The sequence below is a fragment of the Pagrus major genome, chromosome 13, assembly GCF_040436345.1.
Source record: "Pagrus major chromosome 13, Pma_NU_1.0".
Lineage (NCBI taxonomy): Eukaryota > Metazoa > Chordata > Actinopteri > Spariformes > Sparidae > Pagrus > Pagrus major.
In genome coordinates, this window is record NC_133227.1 from 9,566,930 (window position 1) to 9,588,498 (window position 21,569).

The window sequence follows — 21,569 nt, forward strand, 5'->3', positions numbered from 1 at the left end:
CAGAACTCGTCATCGGTGTATTTCCAGCAATGTTTTTGGCGACAGAACCGGATATTTTTGATAAAACATTGGGACATTTCCAGCCAGTTTGTGTCAACAATTCAGGTTATTTTTGAGCCAAAGCATGATTTTTTCTTAACCCTAACCCCAAGTGTTTTTGTGCCTAAACCTGACCAGACCATAAGCACAGCGTTGTCACTACATAAAACTGAAAATTGAACCTAAAGTAACATAAAGTTGCATCATAAAGAAGTATAAAGTTTCAGCTTCATCTTTGATTTGCAGAAACGTACACTGCCAAAATTTATTCTGGCGATCGGGTTGAACATCCTCCGTTCTTCTTTGGAGGCTTTTCACAAGCGTTTTAAACCTGGCTGGATTTAAGGCTTCTTCACAAGCCAGCTAAGTTCTTCCACACTATCTTAGGAAAAAATAAATCTTTTTGGGCCTCGCTTTGTCACTGACCGAAACACAAAATGTTGCTCCCTAAAACTGTTGCCAGTTTCCCATTAATTGAAAGGGACCTCACCCAGAAACAGCACCTGGCCAACGGACACAAACTATGTGTGAATGCCATACTTTTGGCTATAATTTGTACCATCTCTCTCCCTCTCCTACCCTTTCGATCCCCTCTCGATGCATCCATCTGTCTCTCCCTCTCTCAGTCCCTGTCATCCTTAAAGCGACTCTCTCCACCTCATTCATCCGCAGCCTCCACTCGATCCTCCCCCCTTGGATGCGCTCAAACGTGCACGCGTTTCTCCCACAGATTGCCTCTCATCTATATTCTGTAGTACTCTACGCCACAACACGAACAGATGGATCACATTTCTGGCTCCTGAATTATGCACAAACATTTCTCGACTCAAGGAGCGGGGGGGAATAAAGAATGTGAACACACGAGCGCTCGGGGCCACAGACCGATTCTCTCGGTCCCATACTGTGACTGGTTGGATTCATCATTTGCTTCCCCGGTCCGTCTCCGTCACTGTTTCTGCCTCTCTGCTCCTTTCTCTCTCTTAAATTGGAGATAATGATCACCAACACAGTATATAAAGAATAAATCTATTATCTTAGTTTGGCCAAATATTCCAGTTTGTCCACAAGCAGAGCAGATGATGCACTAACACACTAAAATAAACATGTAATTACAGTATGCAAACACACCTTGACCAGCTCCATGACCAGATAGAGTTCGTTGTAAGTGTCCACCTCCTCTATGAGCAGGACGATATTTGGATGTTTGACCCGGCGGAGGATGGCCACCTCGTTCTGGATCATGTGCTCCTGGAGTAACAATTAAAACAGAGTGAAAATATGTGATTCTGTTATATACTAAGACACAATGTGTTGCACAGAGCTTAAAGAATAAGTTCACCCAGAAATGACAATTAACTCATTATCTACTCCCCCCCATGTCGATAGAAAGTCAGGTGAAGTTTCGTTGTCCGCAAAACATTTCTGGAGGTTCACAGCAAAACAGCGTCACACAGAGTGCACGCTAACGCTGTAGCTCGTCCGCTACAGTGAACATTTTGTGTTAAACAAGGCTTTAAATAATGTCTTCTTCAAATCAATATGGGATTTTAGGACTTTCAGAGACTTGGATTATCCCGTACGAGCTGTATGGAGCCATATTATGTTTTAGTTCCCATCTACTTCAGTTGTTTAGGAGAATGCTGCAACGCCGTTTCGCTGTGAAGCTGCAGAAATGTTTTGTGGACTACGAAACTTCAGCTGACCATCCATCGGCACGAGGTTGAGAAGATAATGACTATTAATGTTTGGGTGAACTTATTCCTTAAAACAAGGTTGTTTTTCTTGGTTTTCTTCTTTAAAGGAACAACTTTTATCCATGTACCTGAGCAGTTTTCAACACAGAGAAACATGAGTAAAAGTATTTCTACTTGAATACTCTTGTACAGTAGGAGTCATTCCTCGTTTGTAGCTTACCTTGCCTCTGCATTTGCCCTTGTTGATGATCTTCAGAGCGTACTCCCGTCCTGTGGAGTGTTCCACACATTCCCGGACGACCGCAAAGTTCCCGTCGCCCAACGTGCGTCCCACCTTGTAGCGGTCTGATATGTAGGACGGCACAGCTGGAACCTCGTCGACTACAACCTCAGCTGCAGGGAGGAAGCACGAGGTTTAGAGCAGCTGAACGGCTCGATAATGTAAACCAGTTTACACTTGTTCACTCTAATGTACAGAGGACCTAACAAGCCTTTTTAAACCATTTACAGCATCTGTAATGAATCATAATCCATTTAATTGATATTAAACAGGACCAACAATGAGATTAATGAAAGGATTTACAAATACATAATACATTAATAGATGAGAGAAGTGAAGAAAGACACCAGAGGAAGGGAAAGCTGCGAGAAAACCAGCTGATGAGAACAGGACGAACGAATCAGAAACAGAGCACAGACAGGAGAGATGGGAGCGAGAGCGAGGCATCAAAGGTCATGAACGTGATTCAGACGCGCATGATATTTGCAAACACGTCGCCTTCGCTCACTGACGGACAGATGGGACGGTCTTGCAACGTTAACTTTCCTCACCTTCGGTAACAACTCCATCCCCGTCCTCCACTGAGCTGGAGACTTTAGTGGAAGACAGAGAGGCGGAAGAACCCTGGGACCCCTGCAGAGAGGGAGAGGTTGATGAGAGGATGACGAGAAAAAACAGGGAGAAGACAATTATTCAAATCTGCATTATAACCCAGAATAGTTTGTAACAAAGCGTGATGAAACAGTCCCTTCTGTGACAGTCCCAGCTGAAACAAGTGTCCAAGAATAGACAAAAGAACATTGCGAGGCTCGTCTCATCCTCAGAACATCCTCAAGTCTGTCTTTGTGTTTGCATGTCTGTGTGCTCACAAAATGAGCCAGAACAGATCTGCTTAAGCTACTGAGCTGAATATATACAGGTTACTTATTCAGCAAAGCACCTGGTGTGTGTGTCCACATTGGGAAAGACGACTGGCATCCCAATAAGCTCTCTCCATTTGCAGAACTGTTAAGCAATTCCTATCTGATTGCACCTCCTGTACTACCTTTAACACAGCGCAGAAACGCAGATTTTGATGACACTAATAACGTCGGATGAATGCTGCCTTTCATCTGGCTGGTGAGTAGGAGGTCATTAAGGCAAAAGAGAGAGTGGCTGAGATGCGGCGTCTGCATCTATCTGAAGACAAAAACTCATTACGCCCTCCACCTCCTAACCTTCTGTCTGGTTGTCATGGAAGCAACAAGGGCGGGGAGCGAGGATCTAGTCGGGACTGTAAATGAGAATCTACCCCTCTCGTGTTTCTGTCTTTTCTGCTGCTCCTGTCCATCTTCCCGTCCTCCTCTCCTCCTCCTCGCCTTCCAATCCTTTTACGACAACCGAACAATTCGATTGTGCTTCATTTGTCTCTGCAGGCACCTGTCAGGAGGGCTAGTCACTTCATTTGTAAGATGAACATTTTTCAAGTGTTCAATATCTAACTGTCTGTCTCCCTCGCCTTAGTCTTCCCTCTGCTCCAATTCCCTCTCCTGCCTCACAGTCGATCCTTGAAATATCTTTGTGGTTTTAGGGGTTTTGAACTTGCTGGAGCTGCAACGACTAGCAGATTAATCACTGAGTTAGTTAAAAGAAGATTAATTGACAATTATTTTGATAATTGATTATTTGTTTCAGTCATTTTTTAAGCAAAAAATGTCAAACATTTGCTTGTTAAATATAAGGATTTGGTGCTTTTTTGTCATTTATGATAGGAAATGAAGAATCAGAATCAATTAAACGTGAATTTAGTCGTTAGTTGCAGCCCAATTTCAAAGACCCAAGGTGTAGCCAGCACCTGAAGGTGGACCCTATCACAATTTCTCTAAAAAAAATATTGCCCGCTGGCCGATGTGAATTATTAACAAGCACAGTTTGAGCTGTAAATGGTCGGCACTATGTGTGTGATGCATGAGCCAATCCCCATGTTAATCTTGCAGAGCAGTGCCTCAGCAGCCTGCTGGTGACCACCTCTGACTAATGTTGTCTCGCTGATGAGACATTTTTTTCTTTCACGTCTCATTTCAGTGCAGGTGTAGTATTTGTGACGCGCTCTCATGACAAATTCACACCGCATAGTATAATTCACAAATCAATCAGTCGTGGCTCCTCGGAGGAGATGAGATCTAAAACGTGTTGCTGGATTAATGGTTGCCGTCCACTGTTATTATGATAATAACACAGGAATCACTGGCATGAGAGGAATTTTAGCAGTGCATTATTAAAGCATGTTAAAATTTAACAAAATTTAAGGTGCAATACGTAAGATTTCCAGTTGAAAATATTCAAAAATGTACTAAATCAACAGAATGTGAAAAAAAAAAATTATTATATATCTAGATGTTGTGTTGCAGAGATATCTACTGAAGTTAGCATGCTAACCAGCTAGCAACAGCCCATCCTGGTCCAAAGCTCCTGTGCTAGTGGTATAAACATCAACACTCCGGACTGCTTGCTGCACTGCTAACTGAGCTAACTAGCTAACAACAGCTACAGTTAGCAGCAGGTAACGGTTATTCTTATGACTACAAAGATGGCCAATTCTTACATATTGCACCTTTCAGTGAGGTCACCAAGCTGTTTTGCAAATTCTGGAATCCAGATAAGATGCATTTGCGAGACGAAAGAAAAGCTAACTAGCAAAATTAGACTGTAGTAACGGTATTATTTATCATTATTTATTAACTTGAGCCACAGATGCTAATGAACGAATGAACACTAGAAAGGTGGCAGGGTCCGCCACATATAAACAAGTAAAACAGTATGAAATTGTGTTGTCCTTTAAGGTCAGTTTTATTCAGTTTATTCAGTTGTGAAAACAAATTGAGTTTGTTTATTTTGTCTGTTTTTTTTGTTCTGGTTAACACTTTTTCCCAAAACTACATAGTGCACCTTTAAAGGCTGCATTACAGGAAACTGATGTAATTTTCTGAATCTATCAGACTGTTCTACTTGTTCTAATACTTGCCTTTACCCACTTAGTCATTAAATCCACATTACTGATGATTATTTACCAAAAATCTCCTTGTGAAAGTAACTATAGTCACCCCTACAATATTGTGGCAAGATCAATATGGAGGCATTTGGTCAAAATATAATGTGATATTTATCATGTCGCCACATCCTAGCATTTATGAAGTGCTTTTGAGCAGAAAAACAAGATTCATATTGTGCAAAATAGCCTAAAAATATACCGATATGATTTTATGACCACGCCTAGTGACGACAGTGTTCCAGAACATGAATTTTTTCATTGGCTATCAGTTGTTCACCCTGGCCTCAGACTGAGACGCAGCCTGGAGAGCTCTCTGTCCTGGCAGAGAGAGTAAAAGCCAACCCAACGTATTAGATCTGAAAACTATTTACAGAGCGGAGCGGCGCTGTATCTGTGCCTGAGTAGCTGTCAGCTCTTTTACTCATCTCTACTGCTGTGACCTAAAAGCCACCCAGGTGAATGTAGCTGTGAGTCAGACTGCGTTCTGGTTTATGTAATGTTGTTTTGGTCGGGCACTCATCCCGGAACAAGAAAACCCACTTAATGCCTGTAAAGCTGATGACCCTCCTGTGCTTTATCTGCACAACATCCCTTCTTCCGCTCTTTTATTTTCTCATCCCCGACTCGTATATTCCCCTTTCCCCTGCCCTTATCTCCCATCCAGCCCTGCTTTCTCATTTTGAACTCCTATCTCTCTCTTCCTGCCACCGAGGGAAACAAAATACTGTTGCTGTGGAAACAGCTCGCGGAGAGGAGAGAGGCAGCTTATGAGACATCCAGAGTGGAGACAGAAGCCTATATATGGCCATTTCCTGTCTGCGGGCTGGGAGGCCGGCTCAACCTTCTATGAACATTGCGTCTGTCTTTCCTGTGCGAAAAACTACGAGACAGATGGAGTGACAGACAGAGTGAGACGGAGAGAAAGATGTATGGAGTCTGGTCCGCTTGGTATTGATCATTAGATTTGGCAGCAGCTGTCTTGTTATTGTTAGCCCGTCCAGCTTTGTCCCTGTTGCACAACACAGCACACACTATTCCTAGCTCTACATCTCTACTCTTTTGCTCTGGCTATGACTCACAGCGCTAAAAAACACTCTGACAAACCTTTTACATCATGGCTGCAGCCGCTGCTCCTCAAACCCGCAAGGGCAACACTCAGCAGCTGAATACTGATCAGCGCATAAATGTGAATTAAACAGGATGTCCATGATTGACCTTAAATGTGGAGCGTCATCTCTGAGGCACGCAGTAGAAATGGTGATTTATGCCTTGGTGGAAAAGGAAGGCCGTCAACTGTAGCATTCAGCTTTAAAAAAATGCCACCGCACGTGTGATGCTAGCCACGTTTGAATCTGATTATGAAACACCTCCTTAGGCCTGTTTTTTCTCTCCGTCCCTCTGTCTGAGAGAGCCAAACCTCTCCTCCAAGCAGCATTTCTTGTCACATTCACTGTCACGCATTATCCAGCAAAAGCAGGATTTATTGGTGTTTGCTCTGCTGCAGAAATCTAATAAGATACGATGGAAGCAGGGTACTGTATTTAGTCCCAAGTTCCCACTCTGCCTTTCATAGGAACACAGGAGATAATATGTCTTGGCTCTTATTTTGTTGTCTAGACGGAGAGGAAACATAATCTACTTGACTCTCATCTGAAGAGATCCACACCATTTGGGGATTCAGAGTCTCAGCTCTGCCAGTTGGACACAGGGAAGTTTTCTAATCACGATCCTTATGGACAGCAAATCCCGGGGAAATCTCAAGAACGTGATTAAATGCTTCAGGGAAAATTTTAAAATGGGTGGGCTGCCCCGCCCAACAAATACACAAGCCATCCAGAACAGAAGCAGTGGGACATGGGAGACGAATGTTCCTCCGGGAGTGCGTTTGTGTTGTAATCTGTTCTCTGCTCTGTTGAATACAGACGCAAGTTTAACAAAGGAGATAAGCGTGTACATTCAAATGACTCATCCCGCATCTGCTGGTAATGTTTGTGTTTGTGTGTGGTGAACATGATGTTAATGAACACAAATGAGGAGCACGAGAAGAAGGAGGAAACACAAAATGAAAATGAAATGACAAATTAATTTAATGATGACATCAATAAATGGAAACGAGTACGTCGAGCAAAGAAAATACAAACAGAAACAAGTGAGCCGAGAAAGAGCTGGCAGCCGAACATGACGAGATCACAACGAGTGGATGATGGACCAGGTTATCAAATATAATGCGAAAAAAACACAGACAATTTTCCATATTTACATGTCTTACATGTTTGTAAATAGCAGTGCTTAAATAAATATCCAGAGGCCTTCTGCAAACTGTGCCGTGACTGATTTTCTGACGTATGAAAGATATGTAAATATCAGCTGATTGGAATCATTTGTGAACAATCTGAGCTGTTCAAGAAACTTAAAATTGCATCTTTTAGTTTCCTCATGTGCTGCAGCCAGTCTTTGTGGCAGGTACAGGAACAAAAGAAAGGGACAATCCGTCTAAATGACATCAACACAACAATGAAATAAGAAATATAATACAGCCAAATAACAAATACAACTTTTAGTAACGACACACTCACATGGATGAGATGAGACAATAATTAACAAGTTCATAATAAACACCTTCAGTCTGCTCTCTCTCAGTCACACTCTCTCTCTCTCTCTCTCTCTCACACACACACACACACACACACACACATAATTTAATTATGAATCACCCAACACAAAATATGGACGGTAACAATAAGAGGTGGAGCATGCAATTCAATGGATTGTGAATGACTCAATGGTGAGAGGAGGATGTAGGTGACATACTACGGTCGACAATTACCAATTTCTTCCTCTCGTACACTCTCACACACACCAACAGCTACCTGACTGTATCACAGCTGCTGTATTGGTATCAAAGACCTTCTGTTTGTTCTGTTTTCTGTCTGTCGTCACTACTCTCTACGTGCTGTCCTGCTTTGTAGTCGGGATGCGCGGAAAAGCAAAGGCTTTATCGGGCCAATAAGATGATGCTTTAATTATGAGTCGAGGTGAACCGCTGGCTAATTAGTTTTATTATTTCGACTTCAGCTACAAAAATACTGGGTTTGGTTAAGGGAACTAACAGACTTGGATTTTTGCTACAACAATACTTGGTTAGGTTTTGGGAACAACAACAAAATACTTGGTTAGCTTTTGGGAACTAAAACAAAATACTTGGTTAGGTTTAGGGAACTAAAAAGACTTGATTCAGTTTAGGAAACAAAAAGATTCAGGTTTCGGCAACAAAAATACTGGGTTCAGTTAAGGGAACTAAAATACTTTTTTAAAAATATTTTTGCTACAATAATACTTGGTTAGGTTTTGGGAACTAAAAAAGACTTTGGTTTTGGCAACAAATTCCTTGGTAAGGTTTAGGAAAACATGGTTGGGGTTAAAATAGACGCTTTCACAATGTTAGATACGCATTTGAAGGCATAACTTCTCCCACCTGTGTATTTTTGGTCTCCTTCACTGAGTCATTAAGATAAGACATTACAATAACACGATTGGTCAGTTTCAACACCGGTGCTGGAGCAACATTAATTATGATGTTTATGGAGCAACACTAACACAATATCAGATTGTGTTTTCCAATCAGCCAAAATGAGTTGAAAAATACCGACATACCAGATATCAGCAAAAATCAAATGTTATGCATTAAATGTTTTTAGGATTTATGTCCGTGTTTCCACAAACACTGAGAGACAAAGTTGTGACCCCGCCACTGTGTTCGATTCCTCAGTATGTGCCTTAGATTGAGTACTGACAGGAAAGGCAGTAGGTCTGATATAAAATATTAAAGCAACTGAATATGGAAGGCTGGGGTGCTCTTAGTTGGGACTACTGGAAGTGCAAAGGAGGAGAGGGGGATGGATGACTTCATGAATGTAGACCATTCTGTCACGCTTCAGTTCATAAAAATGGGTCACTGTAGCGTGCACCTAATGTATAGAAGACATGTGCATGCGTGCATCAAGCTAACCGTCTACTGCTGGTGCACAAATGGAAATGAAAATTTAATGTATAAAAGTGTTTTATTCCGAAGCATACATGACCGTGTAAGTGATCTGTGTGCTTGCAGTCAGGCATGTGTGAAAGGGGAGAGGAAAAAGCCTCAGTGCAATGTCATGTCTGTATATTCTGCCTGGGGAAATAGGTTATGATGGTCTGAGCTGTACCAGCAACCTACATCAGGCAGCAAAGTGCCTCGAAGTGTTTAAATGCAGGGTCCAGCGAGGTGAACTATTTAAATGCAGTACTCGTAGTAGGTCAGCGAGGCTCTGTGGTTGCTCGGGAAACTGATTCAGCTTTCAATTTCTTACTGGCTGAAATCTGCAAAAGTTTTTGGTCTCTTTCTTTTTTAGACGCGGGTGTTTTTTTTTTTTTTTTTTATTCAGGTCTCATTTAAAGGAAACTGGTCATTTTTCAGTCATGATGTGGTTAAAATGGGTTATGCAAATTACCTGCTCGCCATTGTAAGCACAACAATGAAAGGATTTGTGCATCTGTACTCAACATTTATGATTATTCATGCACGTATACACACAGCGGTGGTATAGACGGAGAGAAAATGTGCAAAAATAGTGTCAGAAACTTGGCGCCTACTTCTCAAAAGCGCTTAGAAATTCATCTACAAGGGAAATGATGGCATATAATTTACTCCATGTGAAGTTAATACCCTTTCATATGGGGAAGAGAGAGGGGGGATGGGGGAGCTGGCTGACTAGCTGGGTGGGGGTGACAGAGAAATTAGAAACTGTCAGAGAGGGAAGGGACAGAGGGAGAATCTCTAACAGGGCGGAGAGGAGAGCAGTTAAGAAGTGGAGGAGAGAATTACATCGTCATATAGCTGAAGAGTGTGGAGCTGCAGGGTGGAGAGGAGAGATAATGGGCTGCGAGGCTTCCTCCCTTCCTCCGAGCCAAGCCGTTGCAGGCTTAGCATAGAGTGTAAGCCGGCACAAAGAGCAGAATAATCTCTCGTCGAGAAACACTCGTGAAAACTCTGTAAAACTTGAGTTGGACTGTGGTGCCGCTGAGGTCAGAGCTGCACTGCAAATCTAATTTGTGAAGGCTAATGTTTGATGAGAAAAGTGGACGGAGGCAAAAAGACAGGCAGTGTGGTTACATTTTCCTCCCTTTCCCTCATTACATCTGGTTAGCCCTCCTTCACCCCCCCGACTTTTTCGGGGCTCTCTCTCTGACACCGTGGAAATTATCTGGGAGGGAGAGAAGAGAGCAGCAGAAACTGAGCACTGTAATTGTCTGCTTTAAACGCCTCGCATGTATTCATTCAGAGCGAAGTAGGCAGGAAGAGAGAGTTTGTAAATGTGTGCACTCGCCAACCTCTTTCCCTTTCAACACTGAAATCTGCGCTGACCCACTTCCATTATACAGATGATTGTGGAAGCTCCGGTGCACCTTGTTCTGTTCTCAGCAGCTTCAACCCAAATCTGATCTGCTCCTGCTGCTCTGCCCGACCTTCATATCGCATCGATATAACCTCAACGCTGATGGATTCAGAAGCCTGAGGGCCAGATTTCCACTGTCCATCAATTGTTCCCTGGCACAACAAATGTATCGGGATTGAAGCTATTCTGAGCCTGAGAAATGAATTCTTTATGATGCTGCTTTTAGCATACAGAGTCACTCATACATGCACAGAAATAATGCACAAACCATTTTATTTGTGTCAACTCCAACCAGCATTCTTGCCCTTTAGTCCTGATAAATTCCTTCGCGCCTGTGCCAATAAATAGCTCAATAATTACCAAATAAATCATAGCTACACCGCTGCTGGCAGGTGCACACACGCAGCTTTGACAGGTTCGTGTACACTTGCTACGTCTGTGTGTGAAAGCGAGTCGAACTGAGCGCGTGCGAGCGTTTGTTTACGAGCGAGAAGGAGCTAAATCAGCAGCAGGCTTATAGAGCCCCTGCAAATTAAAGAGCTGCTGTGAGGAAACAGGCCCTGATTAGGATTGAGGCTTATATTAAAAGCTCGCCATCATCACTGTCAAGGGCTGGATTAACAAATACTTTGATGTTGAACGCACACACTCAAACAGTCATGCACACACACTACACCCTGTATATGAACTCTCGAAGGTGGAGTTTTTTTTCTTCTTCCGTTTGAGTTGCATGCTCCCTCTCTGCACAGTTTGCTCTATATTAACTATCAGCTTTACAGTGTACACAGTGTGTTTGCATCTCAGATCCTTTTTCTCCCGTTAGCTACAGAAAAATAGACGATGATTCTTAGTTTAGATGTTTGAACTTGGATTTTTTGAAACCCAGACCAATGACAGAATACGTGACAAAACGAAACAATGGCTGAAATAATGAGATTTACTAGTATAAAATGTGTTTCTAAAGTCTTTTCACAAAAAATATATATAAAAAAACAGTGATCCTAGATCAGCCACTGGATTGGGAGGATGCAAACCAATTTTTTCCAGAATAAAACCAGACTTGAAGCTTGGAGCAGGCCGCTCTCAAAGCCGACAGTCTCGTCTTAAGATCAGATATTGCACAAATTACTGACTCACAGACCTTTAAAAGTCAGCGGCAGCATCATTCATTGTTTATCCACCAAAGGCAGATCGAGTTCTTCATGAGGAACAAAGAACTACGGGTCAGAATATGTGGGGACGTGACAGAAAATCATGAAATCATGAAAGGAGGCCTGGAAAACTATTAACACTGGATTAGAGTCGTCACATTAGAGGGTCCTAACATGAGCCTGCCATTCTTGGAATCGCAGAGCAGCACTGCGCGAGGGTCAAAGGTCAACGCCTCAACGCCCCCCTTCTGAGACACTAAAGATGTCGGGATGTTGTGGTTTCTAAGATGTGGTCGGCCTATGCTCGGGCACGGCTTTGTCCTTTTCCTGAGAACATAAAAGGATTGTGTTATAGATCGCTAAATGTAATGGCTGACTGTGCGTGTTTGTGCGTGTGTGCTTGTGCATTCTCGTCTTACCCGGCGTTGGCTGATGCTGCCCGGGCTGGTCGGGGAGGGGCTGGGAGATTTTCCCGAATGAGGAGTGGACAGCTGACTGGCCGGCGTCCCGTTCACTGGAGGGGAGAAAAGGAGAAAATGGAGCATGGAGGATGAGACCGAGACGGAGAGGCATGTTGAAATAGATGATGCTATAAGAGCGGTTATATTTTTGAGTGTCTAGCGGCGGCCCACACTTCCGCCCTCAGCATCCATCCATTCATATGAATGAGGCAGAGGAGGAGGAGGATAGGAGGGGGAGGAAAAGAGCAGCGAAGTCAACACTGCTCTTTTTTTACACACCAGCCAAAATACAAATCCTGTTGCTCCAACTCTCCCTCGTTCCCTCCCTCGAGCCCTTTAAAACAAAATGTGCACCGAATCATCACGGCACGTTCCAGGCTGGGAGTCACAATACATCACCAGACTGTCCTCATTTTTTTTCGACCAGATCCTTCACTTGTGACCTCAGCTCGGTCTACTTTCCCCAGCTGCAGCACAGCACAGCACAGAAAGCCAGCAGCATCACCTCATTAAACAAGAACATTGGATTAATCAACGCTGCGCCCGGATCTTGTGTGCGGTCGAGCAAAAGCCAGACTCGACAACAGCCTCACGGCGTCATTAACCTGCACAGAAAAACACATCAGCCCGTCTGTCTAAAAAGATGGCTTATTGTCTCTTGGCAACAACACACTGACTCACCTCGAGTCAACTCTAAACTGCCAGAACTGACCCACAGATCTACAAATCAGGGCTGCAAATAATGATTCTTTTCAATGTCGGCTAGTTTGTTGACTATTTTCTTGATTAATGGATTAGTTGTTTGGTCTATAAAATGGTGAAAATCAGTGACTGTCAATCAGCTCAAGATGACGCCCTCAAATGTCTTGTTTTGAACACAAGCCAAAGATATTCAGTTTGCTGTCATAGAGGAGTGAAGGAAACTGAAAATATTCACATTTCAGAAGCTGGAATCAGAAAGTGTGGACTTTTTTTCAAAAAATGAGTCAACAGTGAGTCCAACTGAAGGTAATATATCATTTTTTGGGGGGGGGAGAAGCTCCTGGTGCCTTCAGGAGGCTGATCAGGAGCTTAAGAAATCAGCTTAGATGATCTGGATGGTTGAACTTGAACTTGTAAAGCAAATTTTATGATTTTAAAGGTAGTTCCAGGTATTTAATGTGACTCTTACATAGTTTTTTTTAATAGAAAAAAATAAAAACATCAACAAAATGATTATTTTCTGCAGTTTTCCAGCCTTTTTTCCATCATAATATCATCAATAACAGCCATTTCCGCCCCTTTTTCTTATTGCTTCTTCATGTAATTACATTTTCAGAGACAAGTGAAACCTGCGGGAGGGAAGTGGTCCAACCTTCACTCTGTAATGTTTATTCCCCTGCCGAGATCAAAGAACTTTCTGAATTATTCAAGACAAAGGAGTAAAAAAGCCCACAGCAGACTGAAACAGCACCGGCTGCCTCTGCACTAGACGAGTATTCATAATTTTCCAAACCCGCCCGAAAAGATGAAATTAAAGACAGGGGCTTTTTGTGTGAGCGATTCCTGGACATCTTTCATTGATGAAAGTCAGCATCAGCGTTACGCACACGGACAGACACTCCTCCCAGTTACACAACGGTGAGCGTGAACGCTATAAGACATCTCTCACTGCTTTTTTACACTACGACGTTAATGATAGGAGAGGGAAAAAAATGCCTTTTTATCGTTTGAATTAAAGGCTGAATAAAATGGTTTCCAGGTTCCTACCTTCCACTTCCAGCATGATGAAAAAACACAGTGATAATCCAAAGAGCGGGGCGAAGAGAAGAAGGAGGACAGCACCGGTGTACGCTCTCCGTCTGAGTGTGATAGTAAAGTGAGGTGAATGGAGACGGAGCAGCGCTGTACTACACAGGGAGGAGGAGGAGAGGAGGATTGCGCAACTGTGACGCGCACCGGGAAGAGAGAGAGAGATAGAGAGAGATAGAGAGAGAGCAAGTGAGAGAGAGAGCGAGAGAGGCAGAGAGAGGCAGAGAGAGAGGGAGGGAGGGAGAGATGAAAAAACCCTGTGTAGTTTTATTGTGGAGCGCCGTTTATAAGGAAATGAGTAGAGATGAGTGCAGATAGAGTCATTCAGGGGGACTGGGTGGTCAGGCAGGCTGTCCTACATGGACTCTGAAGACTCTTTTGTTCCTCGTCCAAAACATCCTCAAGTAACAAACGGTGCGGAAATTTCATAACAGCCTTCTCTTAGTGCCGCAGCTGACTGAAGGCAGAGAAATGTGCACCACAAAAGCATTAGTGGTGCATGTTTTGGGGGTATGGATGTACACTGGGTTTTTGACTTGTGCACTTTATTTGTTTATGTGCAGCACTGTGTGTTTCATAAAGTGCTATACAGATACAGTTTTTATTATTATTACTATTACTATTATTATTATTATTGTTATTTTGGGCTGAAAGCATGTTTTTTATGTCTAGAGAATATAGTTTTTAGGCACAAATTGTGACACATTTTACATTTATCAAATAGTGCACCTCCTGCGATTTGGGTATAGCACCTGTCCTTACTGTGAAAACGATAACATTTAGATTAATTGTTCAGCTCTAGATAGCGGTCGAGCCAGCTGGCATTACAACTGTAAGGCTGACGAGTCTTCTCCACATGTCAAAAAGTACCCATGAGCAAGACGTTGAACCCTCACTCACTCCCAATATGTGCACAATGTGTAAGTTGCTTTGGACAAAAGCATCTGCGAGATGACTGTAACGTATGCTGGTCACGATCCGTTGAAGAGGAAGATGCCAGAATGCAATGCAGCTCCAAAAAACAAAAAAAAAAAAAAAAAAAGGCGTGTTTCAGCTTCTTTCACACCTGCTGTGTTCAACACTAAATGGTTGCACAAAACTACACAAGGAAGCTACAATGCCAGCTATGAATACAGAGAAGCACCTCATGTGTCTGCCTGTCTCCAGCGGTGGGATGATGCACAGGTTACATATTGTGTTATAAAAACACACCGAGTAGACATGCAGCTAAAATTAGCTCCAATTGTTCTAATGTTTTCATTTTTATTCAGGCTCACATGCAGTTGATGTAACAGTGACAGAATGAGTCAATCCAAGCCAAAGTAGAAACCAACACAAAAGAGTTTACAGCCATGCTAGCAGCTCTCTGAGGATGTACAAGGCGCAGCTGTGCTAATTAGCAGTAGCGCTAAACACAAAGCACATCTGAGGCTGATGGGAATGTCATCAGTTTTGCAAACCAAAGCATTAGGCAACTTAACATGTTGACCAATGTTATTTTAATGCATCTTCTGGGGACCACAAGTGTCCAATGGTGATTATTAAAAAGATGCAATGTGAAGTGCCACTACCAGACAAAGCATGTGTTGAGCAAACATACCCACTTAAATCTGAACTGAGGGCACAGGGAATAAGAAATTGTATATAGCACTGAATCATAAAGCAAGTTATAAATTATGGTGTTCTGGACCTTTGAGTTTTGTTCTCCTTCTCTGAATCCCACCGCTCTGTCAGCTTCGTTTAGGAGCTATAATACTCTCTAACAGACGGGGGAGGTGGGTGTTCAAAACGAACAAATCACCTAATGGTCATGACACTTAACATGGTGTCAATATATGCAAAACAATGCACAGACAGTGCCAGCAGGACTGTATTGTTTGGCTGCAGCGCCTCCTTTCCTGGGAGAAAACAAAGTGCTGCTGGCGAGCATCACACTCAACACATTAGCTGTGAACAAAAACAAAAGCTACAACTATGACAAGCTAAGTGGGTCAATACACAAACATATCCAGGAGATTCTGTTTAGTGTTATCAGAATGACAAAGGAAAAAATCAGGGTGCTGGTATTTCCTTTTTCTTCTGCATGTCGGGAAAGAGTGTGTACATCATCACACCTTTATTTTAAAGAACCGCACCTCATCATACATGTGTGGTTAGAATGGAACATGAACTGTATAATGACAAACATATATGGCTCTTGATAAACATAAGACGTTTGTGCATGCCGCAATGTATCCTGGGAAATCTGGCGCACAAAATCAGAGCTTTCTCTACAAAAACATGTTTTGGGATAATTGCGCCTACAAAATAGTCAAAGCAAAATCAAACACCACAACTTTCTGATTGTTGAAAGTACACAAGAGTGTCAATACAATGCTGTTTCATAAACACAATGCTGCCTGGAGGCATGTCATTATCCTGCCTCTAGTACAAAATGTCAATACATCTGTTTTTCTTGCAGCCTCTGTTATTTGTTACACTCTGTTCTTTTCTGAAGGCATATTTGTACCCTTCACCCATGATTTCTAAAGCAGGAACAGTGGTGAAGGCTGCAGAACTCACAGTTCAGAGTGTCACAGCCGGCAGCTGATCCTCTGGATTTATCTGTGGGTCGGCCGCCCCGCACACTTCACCGCAAAGCCTCTGCCGTCACGCGGCGTTTGCTCATGACAGCGAGAGAAAGGTGAGACCCTGAAGTATCAGAAGTGATGCTTGATGACACCATCTGCAGTTCTCCGTTAATTTTAGCTGACATGAGGCATCAGAGGAGAGCGGAGGGGCAGATGGCGAGACAGGGGGAGAAACTCTGTCTGAGTGCAAATTGTTTTCTCACATTATTTTGGGTCTGTGTGTGTATAGGCGCTCAGCTGGGGCTGTGAGATCATCATAGAGAGGGGCTCGAGTGATGACAATGTCAGGCTGACACGCAGCAACCTGCCCACACGCACACACTTAAAAAAGAGAGAGTGTAACGCCGCATCAGACCCTCCACAATACGAGTGTGGATACCTGGTATTTCCACCAACAAGGTGAGATTATCTTGAATTTGCAAAGTAACACTGACATTTAATCAGTAATCCTAAAAGGTCGATCATAAAAAGTCAACAACTTATAATCAGCTGGAGTATGCTCCTCGTTTATATCCAAGTTATTTGATTACTGCACGTCTTAATCTTAATGTTTCTTATGCACGAAACAATCCTTGTGTCTGAATGGTGCTATATAAATAAGCCTGCCTTGTCTTCCCCTAGTAATGAGAGGCAAGCATCAGATAAAGACTTATGATTCATCGACTACATTAGACAACAGTGTGATTCACCAACCAAACATGCCAACGAGACATAAGTCTCTATGCTTTGATGTGTTTCAATGGGAACAAGGTGGGAGAGTTATATTCTGTCTGTGCTGGGAAGCAGTCCGATCAGTTGTTTGTAACTACTGCACTCCTCAATTGATCCATTATATTTCTCGGAAGGCTCGTGTTCTTGAAAGAGACGAGACAATGTGTTTGTTTAGTCTGACAAAGAAAAAGCTGAAGAGAGAAATCGCACAAAAAAACTTTCACAGTCCTTTTCATTCCAAGTGCTTCTCACTGCTTTTGAGTTTTGCCCACAGTTTGCAATAGAAAAGTTTTATTTTACACCCTTTTTTCTCTATTTTGGACATATACCAAGTATCGGATTTTAGACATCTGTATTATACAGTAGGGTTGGGCGATGTCCAGTGAACTGGCATATGACAATGTCCACAAGAAGGTGGCATGACATGATTTGCTCAATATCACACTACTGTAGTCACTGCTGTCGCTCTGATCTCACTCGGGTGAGAAAACCTTCTGCCGTCACCAGCGAAGGGAATTACATCAACTCTCACATGCCGGGTTTAAAAGTATCTGTATCTCCGAATGACGTGTCCATAACTCAGCTGTGTTCAGCCTCAGAAGCATGTAACGCAGTTACTTGGCTAGCTACACTGAGGAAGCTAAGCTAAGAAAGCATGAATAACAACAGCATGGTTGAGAGCAACGCACTATCAGCTACATCTGCCACCGATGTCACAGAGCGTCTTGGGCTCTCCTGACTGGGCAGGTTTAATTAGGAAATATTGAACAGGACATGGAGACATGGAGACGTAACATTAGTGCATCGAGCAGCAACAAACTTATTTTAATTTCCTCTCCCACATGTCACGATCAACAGCAGCTCCTGCCTCACAGCAACTCTGAGGGGACACGCCAGTTTACACGCCGTTTAAATCACGACGTCACAATGGCACACGGTCCAGTAGTCGATGCCTGTCAGCCATCAGCAATGGGCGATGCCATTATCGAATGGCCTAACCCTATTATACAGGAAAGGGGAAGGAGTACTCCCAGCACAACACAAGAAAACAAATGACTGTGACTGCTTAGTTTTTTGTTGAAATATTTCAATAAAGTGTAAACCCAACATGGTGTCACCCGTCGGTTCGTGTACGACCTCTAGTTTGGCATTACAGCTGTCACCATCTTGTTTTTCTTGGAGCTGGAGGTGCCAATATTTGGAAAAGATGGAGCTAGTGAGAATACCTATTGCTACGCCTCTGTCCTCAATTGGATCCGACTATTAGCCCGAGGACAAGTTGTGCTACACGCCCTAAATCATCCATTTCACTCTAAATAGGAGCCTCATTTACGAGATGAACATCACGCTGTATTGAAGGAGACTTTAAAGTCATTTTCTCATAAGCTTACATGCAATCAGACTTGTTTTGGAAGCCAGTAGTTGTTTTGCTGGTCAAAAAGCAGGTTTCAGACACTTTGGAAATGGCTTTGCTTTTCCGAGCCAGAAGCTCCGTTCACCATTTATACCGTTTATGGATTCAACAATTTGCATTATATCACTTTTCATGTCATTATTTTATTTTTTGTAGCACCTATGACACAATTATGAAGAGTTTAGATGAGTGAAGAAATGTGTCCCCTGTCCCGCCTAATAAATCACGACTTCTATAATCAATTGGCTGCACTGTTAGTGATTTACATGTGTCTTATTAAAGTGGTGACTACTTATGTTATGATATGATCATGATTTGATCAGTTTTGAGAGATCCGTTCTCACTTAGACATCTTTTTTGTTGATCAAAGTTGCACTAAATCTAACTTTGATCCACCGTCATGAAACATTACATCATGACCACTTTTTATAGGCACTGTACACGTTATGTAATGTTACATTCAATCTCACAGTATAAGATCCTCTGTTTGTCTTCTTTTTATGCAACTGTCTGTCTGTCTGTCTCACCAGTCTGTTTGTCCATCCCTCACACACTCTCCTTCTCCTCGTTGGCGCCGAGGTCTAAGCTTCAAACACACACAATGAGGAGCAGCCAGACACACACACACACAAAGACAGAGGGACACCAGGTGGTGTTTGACAGCACATGTGTTGTGCTCTCTCTGTCCCTCTCTCTTTCACTATCTCACACATAATTCATGCTTCACATCTCCTCTGTGCAGCTCTTTGGGTCCAGATTATTAGATGTGATAAGGAATGTTATTAATGCCGCTGTTGGCTGACTGGAAAATGAATATGGGACTTCAAGGCTGCTTTCAGAACACCCGAAGACCTGCAGCGTGGTTTCAAATTAATGGCCTTCTTTGTTGTGCTCTCTGTAAGAATGGATGAGAAATGATAAAAAAGAGCTGGTTTCCAAACATCAATAAATAGACTTTCTGGTGTCCATTCTTTTTATTTCATTGCTAAGATCTCAGATTAAAAGGTTTTGGAGTGTAGCTGCAATTAAATAACCAGCGTATGATGTGATAAGGTAACACTTTGAATTATTAATCAGCTTTCATCTGGATGCATTATTCTGCAGAGTTAATGGGCTCAAAGCCTCACATTATTATCATATTTAATACCACTTATACAGAGATGCAAGCCAGATAGCACTGTTGTAGCTGAAGATTAGACTGGAGTGTCATAGATTAAGGTCAAGACTAACTTTAGCCATTAGCCAACATAAAGATGAAAGACATATCATATTTCATGACTGTAATTTGAGCCTCTATGTCAGAAAAAGATGCAAGAAGTAAGTTATTAGTCATTCTACAACACAGGGTTGCACAACGAAGACAGTGTTAGCTGTAGTCCTTTTATGTTACTCACAAAATAAATTATATGAATAAATAATAAGTCACTAAACCAAAAACTATTATATGTGGTAGAGTGTGGAGGATGAATTGGGGAGTCTGAGGACACTCTGTGCTCTGTAGTCTGGTGGTACAGCGGCAGATACTTCTGTATCTCTTGCCAGACAGCAGCAGGGTGAACAGATTGTGGCTGGTGCGAGTGAGTCCCACCTCAGCTATATCACTGATCGCTCTGAAAATGTTCTGGGTGGTTTTAATAACCCGCTGCAGAGCCTTCCTGTCCTGAGCCGTGCACGAACCATGCCAGGTTGAGATGTTTCCAGTCAGAATGCTTTCCATCCCTCCTCTGTAAAAGTTAACAAGAGCTTGACCCAGGAATTTGCCGTCAAAAGTCTCCTTGACAAGTTGTGTCTGAGCTTTCTTTACCAAGGTGGAGGTGTGTATGTGCATACTCAAGGAGGACCCAGTGATGCAAAGTTTATGATGCAATATTACTGTGTTGTTAATAAAGTTAAAAAAAAGAAGAAAGACACTGGTGACACATGAGTATGAAAAAAAGCGGCGTGACCATATCATGTGCTGGTGCAACCATGATCAAACGTCGACATATTCAGATTACTTGTTTTGTCCATCAGTCCAAAACCTGCACATATTAAATTTACAGTTCTATAAAAACTGAGAAAAGCAGCAAATCTTCACTTTTGAGGAGATAAAATCATCACTGTTTGGCATTTGTGCTTGATAAATTATTAATCTGGAATAGTCTGATTTGATTCTGTAAACAAAAAACTCAAGGTCGGGTAAAAGACAACTGTCATATCACTTCTTCTTAATTATTAAACTTGATAACAGATAAAGTTCTCCTTCTCACATTGAATCATAAAACCATTATGACACAGTGGATTTATGAAAATGTCATTTCTTTCTCTCTAATCAAATTTGTGCGAGATATTCTGCTGGATCTGATCCCTATCTTGTAATTTGTCATTATCAGTGGTGAGACAGCACATGAGCTCTTCTTCTGAACACGTGGAATAACAACAGAGTGCACATCTCTTTAAGCCATGTGGTGCAGCGCGCAGTATCAGCTGTGTTGACTACCTATTAGCATAATTTGTAGACAAATTGTCGTCAAGGGATGAGGGTTATGGTGAGCTTGAATACAAGATAATATCGACTGTGAACATCAGGGTCAAACAGCACATCAGTCAGTTATGTTTCATTTCCTCCTGCTGCTCCACCCTAAACTCTCCAGGTCGTACTAATGATGTTTTAGGGAGTGAATCCAGCGAGCAGGGAACATTTTGATGATGTTAAGTAGCAGAAGCAGCGCCAGAAGGGGAACATTTCTCCGAAGTGAAAAACGTCGGGGACGCTCTGACTCAGGGGTTCCAGCGAGGGCTGAGCGTCAGTCCGCTCCCTTCTCCACTGCAGGCCATTTCACAGGAAGCCGCTGCCTTATATGGCTGTCACAGGCTATTGTGTCTGTAGCTACATGCTCCTACTGTGCCATGTTTCCATGGCAACCAAGACGAGTCAGTCTGTTTTTTTTCC

The 21,569-nt window shown here is 42.6% G+C and overlaps 1 protein-coding gene across 4 annotated transcripts in view; it reads right to left on the reverse strand.

The window, feature by feature from the left end:
• The window catches only part of dclk1a (doublecortin-like kinase 1a), a 60,174-nt gene that overhangs the window by 5,559 nt on the left and 33,046 nt on the right, over window positions 1-21,569 (reverse strand). For 2 of the 4 annotated variants that reach the window (XM_073479672.1, XM_073479674.1), the window contains exons 6-9: window positions 12,050-12,144; window positions 2,556-2,646; window positions 1,954-2,114; window positions 1,168-1,287 (exon numbers count right to left, since the gene is read on the reverse strand). In XM_073479672.1, the coding sequence (XP_073335773.1) occupies window positions 1,168-1,287; window positions 1,954-2,114; window positions 2,556-2,646; window positions 12,050-12,144 (467 nt within the window). Of the gene's footprint in view, window positions 1-1,167; window positions 1,288-1,953; window positions 2,127-2,555; window positions 2,647-12,049; window positions 12,145-21,569 lie in introns of all 4 variants that reach the window. The other 2 variants (XM_073479675.1, XM_073479673.1) reach the window with 1 other exon arrangement.